We start from the raw sequence: 5,014 nt of genomic DNA, 5'->3' as shown, positions 1-5,014 counted from the left end.
CGATCGATTCAAACCAGGAGTGTACCCAAGAATTTTTTATGGGGGTTCCAACATTTTTATTTTATCTGATGATGAGAAATTAAAATACACTATATACTATTATTATACTTTTTACTATTAAATTTTTGAGTGTATAGAAATTTCAATAGGGAGGTCTGGACCCAACACCTCCCCATGGGTACGCCCTTGATTCAAACGTATTGAGTCGTAGTTCGAGTAATTTTTTAGTATTATTGAAACTTTAAATCCACTAAGTGTTAACATTAACCAAATGCTATTTAGACCCTTAAATTCTATATATAAACGGAAATACAGACGATTACAAATGTATATCATCATAAAATCCGAACTCGGAAAAATACATTTAAAAAAAAAACGACGATTTTTTGTTGCATCAAATCAAATAGTTTAATCGTTTATCAGTACGCAATTTTATTAATAATTATTAGGGGTGAACCTATCCTAGAACTAGTATTTTAATTGGGCCGATATTGGTGGTATCGAGATAGAAAAAACAACATTTTTCTATTATATATGTTATTAAATGTTGTATTCTATAAGTTGTTTTTAATAAAATATAGTTTGATTAACTTCAGAACGATTCTTCGTCGAATTCATCGACTTTACATCCCAATTCTTCCTTGATAATATCGGTACCCTTCTCTGCGACCATGATTGTCGAGGCGCAGCTCTCGGCACTGAAAATATTCGGAAGCGCGGACGAGTCGACCACCTTCAAGCCTTCGGTGCCGAAGACGTTCAAATTTTCGTTCACCACTCCTTCGGAAATGTCGGTCGCCATGGAGCACGTGCCGGCCATCTGGATATTCATCGTCGTCAAATGTTTAATGGCGTGTCTCCAGTAATTCTCGCAGTCCACGTTGGGTTCGGGACCTCCTTCGATTTTCAGCGGCACGATTTTCGGCTCGTATTGTTTGAACGCCACTGACGTTATGAGATTCTTCACCCAATCGATAGCTTTAACCAGCGTGCTCACATCGGCTTCGGACAGCGAACCGTATTTAATGGTCGGCTCGTAGCCATTATCGGTCTTCTTGATGGTCACTTGGCCGGTGTTCTCCGGATGGAGTAGAGAAATGCCAACTATCTGAATATCGTCGTTTTCGTTCAGGTCGATGATCTGTTCTGTGATTTGATCGTTGAAGTTGAAAGCGTCCAATTGCGAAGGCATGAACACGGTATCGTCCTCGGAATAATAGTGAAACGATATCTGAATATCCGGCTCTCCGTTGCCGTCGATGTCTATGAAACCGGTGAAACTACTCAATCCTATGTTGGCCAGCGGTCCGGTGTGTTTCATTAGATATTCGAATACCATCTCGCTGACGGAATAGGCTTTCAATGGTTGCCTTCCGAATTTAACCACTAGACCCAAGAAATTTGGATGAGCTTGCAAGTTCGAGCCCACTTTTGTGTTATCCACTACGACAGGGATCTTCAAGGAATCGAGCAAATCCTTGGGCCCGACTCCTGACTCAATAAGAAGTTTTGGGGATCCAATGGGGCCAGCGCTCAAAATCACGTTCTTCTTGCTCTTGACTGTGATCAGTTGTCCGGCTGAGTTTTCGAACTCCACTCCAACGGCCTTGTTGTTATCGAACACTATTTTCTTCGCCATAGACCTGGCCGCTATTTTCAAATTGTACTTGCGGTCAGCGTTTTTCAAAAACGCTTTCGCCGCGTTCACGCGCAAACCGTCTTTCACGGTCGCGATGGACGAAATGAACCCTTGGTGGTTTTTCACGTCAAAGAAGTCTTTTGTGCTGTAGTTCACAGAGCTGAGCGCCTTCGAGAATACTTTTCTGATCTGAACGGTTCTCGTGTTCCGGAACGAGTCTACGCGCAGTTTGCCACCTACTCGGTGCGATTTGCTAACGGTCGTGCTCGTAGTGATCTTTTCGAACTTGCAGTCCTCGGACCGCATGTAGTACTTGAGCACGTCTTTCCAGCCCCAGTTGGTCAGTCCCTTGGATACGAGTTTCGTGTAGTCGGATTCGATTCCGCGGTCGTACAACATGGTGTTCAAAGCGGTAGTGCCCCCGAGCACTTTCCCACGAACAATCTGCACGTGCTTCTTGTCCAAACTCTGGCCGTAGGTTTCGTCTTCCTCCGCGAAATACTTCCAGTCCATGTCGGAACCTATGGAATTGGCCCAGAGCCCGGGTATTTCGGACTCCAATGACGGTTGACCTCCGGCCTCCAGTATCAGCACTTTGATGTCCTTTTCGTCGCTGAGCTTGGATGCCAGTACTGAACCGGCGGCCCCGCACCCGACGATGATGACGTCGAATTCGTCACCGGACTTGATCGACAGACTGTAATCCCTGGGATAGATCACTTTCGAGACCATGTTGCACTGTTCCCTGTTTAGCGAATTGAGGAGCTTCGTGAACTCCGGCACCACGTATAGGCCTTCCTCGTTGTAACCGTTTACGTGGCACATCTCCAACGTGTTCAAACTTACTGATGACTTATCGGCGTTCATGTCCGACCAACAGTGTTTCTTATAGATAGTTGATTTTTTTTCCACGGTCACTGTACGAGTGGTCTTGACCGAACGTGTTTGACTGGCCATACCACTTTGGGATTGGCTAAAGGCTGAGAGCAATTTGCTTGGCTGGACTCCATTTCCTAAGCTTGAATCAAATCATAACATTGTTTACATTAAAATGTGTACATTTATACAGTGCACGGGTAATTTTTATTGAATCGATTATCGTAATGTATACATTTGGGTATTTTACAATAAGACTACGTAGAAAATATATTAAGTAATTTTATACCGTATTTATTAATAATATATAAATATATCTGACGATTAGCTATTGTTTATGAGCACTAGTTTAGATAAAAAAAAAGTTTTTAATTTTCCGTTTTATGGAATACATTTGTAAAATATGCCACACTCATAACTCTCAAATCGTATATCTCTCGATAGATAAAATTGTAAAAATCAAACTTGTTTTTGCTTCGAGAAATAAAATAAATATGTCCTGATATATAATATAACTCAATAAAGATTATTACGATTTATAAAACTATGGAGTTCAGCAAAACAGTTAAATATAAATATAATAAATAAAATAATTATTTTACTTCGTATATAACATTTATAAATGAAGGATTTATTTTTAGTTTTATAGTTTAAATTAAATTTAGAAATGATCATTCAAAATAAAAATACAAGTTTTTATAGTTTTGATAAGATTATTATTTCCTTTTTTTTTACGATACAAGAATAAAAATATAAAACTTAATAATATTTTCTATACACATGGTCAGTTAAAATATTGTAATGAAGGTTTGGACTATCGAGAACACAATAACATTATTTATCTCGGTGCAACTTTTTTGCTCTAAAATATAAACCCAAAATACATATTATTTATTTAATAGCTGTTTATACTTACAAGACTGCAAGCAGTCCCATTAGGAGCCACAACATCCCGAATGTAGACATGGTAATTGGTTTAATGTTCTGAATACATTGAATTTCGAAGCTTATATCGGTGAGCTTTATTTGTTTAAAGCTATTGTTTTAAAACGGTCAACATTGATCATGAACAAACGATTTTTTTTTTTTTAGGAAATAGTAAAATCGTACATAAATCATTATGATGCGTTTTAATGTATACATATGACAATCATATTAATTTGTTTTGTTAAATATGAATATATGATTATTTATAGCTATAAATCATCGGCTTTGTAATAGCTTTAATGAATATCATTATCCTTTTTTTTTTTTTTTTAAATAGAATTTCAAAAAATAATATATTTTTTTTTTTATAGAAAATATTATATTAAGTTTTTAAATTGCAATATGGGCATAAATAACACTATATAGTCCGTCGAAATAAATAATCATCATAATATTTATGATCAGTAGTTCACGTACAGTTAATCTATATTAAAATCGATACTTCTTAATCAAATTTTAGTGAACATAACATTTTCTATTGGAAGACTGTTTGAAAACTGTACAGAACCGCCGACGATATTGCCTTCCGTGACGTACTTGCGTAATACGTGCCTTCTTACGTTATCGTCCAAAGGTTCGTACACGATTATAAATCGTATGGAACACATCGTAGAATTTTCTAAACTCAGTGGGGTGAATTTTCCTGTACGGATAATACGAATGTCAAAATGTCACCGTTGCGCGTGATTGCAGGTGCCTGCCCGAAAGTTGAAAAATCGTAACGAAACCGAAACAATACGACACCGCACTGCCAAGGCGCGTCTCTGAGTTGTTTCGCGATTTACTCTGCGATCGTAACGAATAACCATCATCGTTCATCTGTACGAATAACGCGATCAACGTGTGCGTATTCTAGTGTGTTTGTTCCTCTCCAGTGGCGTAGTTATCGCAGAGACAACAGAGACAGTTGCCTCGGGGTGCAACATTTTTTGGGTGGTGCACATATGTGATAAAAATTTTATTTATCTATTTAATTATTTTAATATTATTATTAACAATAGATTAAACTTTTTAATGTGATATAAGTGCGGTTGGGTTAGTTTTATAAAAAGAAAAAAAAACATAAATTTGATCAGAGTAAAGTTTTAATAACAAAGGTCGAGGAGTCTAATTTATAATAGATAGGGCGAAAAATATATTTTGCCTCGGAGCGCTGATGAGGATAGCTACGCTACTGTTCCTCTCGTGCAACATGAACGTATTCACCGAACCGTTATTAATACGTCGTTATTATGATGCTTAAGCCGTTGGTTCATGCGTAGCGCAGCCGCGTCGTACAAATATATAATCATCGTGACGGTTACAGGGGTGTTATTTAGAGGGAGGCGAAGATGTATTCGTTCCCTGAATTCGTATTTAAGGAATTGATTATATATGAGATACATATTATGAATACTTAATTGGGCTTTTTGTCGAGTCCTATACTTAGTGAAAAATTAAATAAAACATAAGCGTAACTTTCAAATCACAAACAAGTATTAAAAAAGAACTACACAAAAGTCGATTCTAAAT

General features: G+C 37.5%; 1 protein-coding gene across 1 annotated transcript; it reads right to left on the bottom strand.

The window, feature by feature from the left end:
* Window positions 1-382: 382 nt before the first annotated feature.
* LOC112683311 (glucose dehydrogenase [FAD, quinone]-like) lies at window positions 383-3,515 on the bottom strand. Its single transcript, XM_025554286.1, has 2 exons — window positions 3,432-3,515; window positions 383-2,657 (listed from the first exon to the last, which is right to left on the bottom strand). Exons 1-2 carry the CDS (start codon window positions 3,479-3,481, stop codon window positions 593-595), a joined length of 2,115 nt encoding a protein of 704 aa, XP_025410071.1. The 5' UTR covers window positions 3,482-3,515; the 3' UTR covers window positions 383-592.
* Window positions 3,516-5,014: the final 1,499 nt, after the last annotated feature.

Source organism: Sipha flava, unplaced genomic scaffold (assembly GCF_003268045.1).
Source record: "Sipha flava isolate LNK unplaced genomic scaffold, YSA_version1 104_pilon_pilon, whole genome shotgun sequence".
NCBI classification, from domain to species: Eukaryota; Metazoa; Arthropoda; class Insecta; order Hemiptera; family Aphididae; genus Sipha; species Sipha flava.
This window is presented reverse-complemented; position numbering and strand designations above follow the sequence as displayed.

Excerpts from the sequence above, each read along its gene's own strand:
- LOC112683311 (XM_025554286.1), bottom strand. The coding sequence starts at position 3,481 with ATGTCTACATTCGGGATGTTGTGGCTCCTAATGGGACTGCTTGCAGTC. Across the intron at positions 2,658-3,431 it reads ATGGGACTGCTTGCAGTCTT|CTTAGGAAATGGAGTCCAGC; the intron begins GTAAGTATAAAC and ends ATTTGATTCAAG.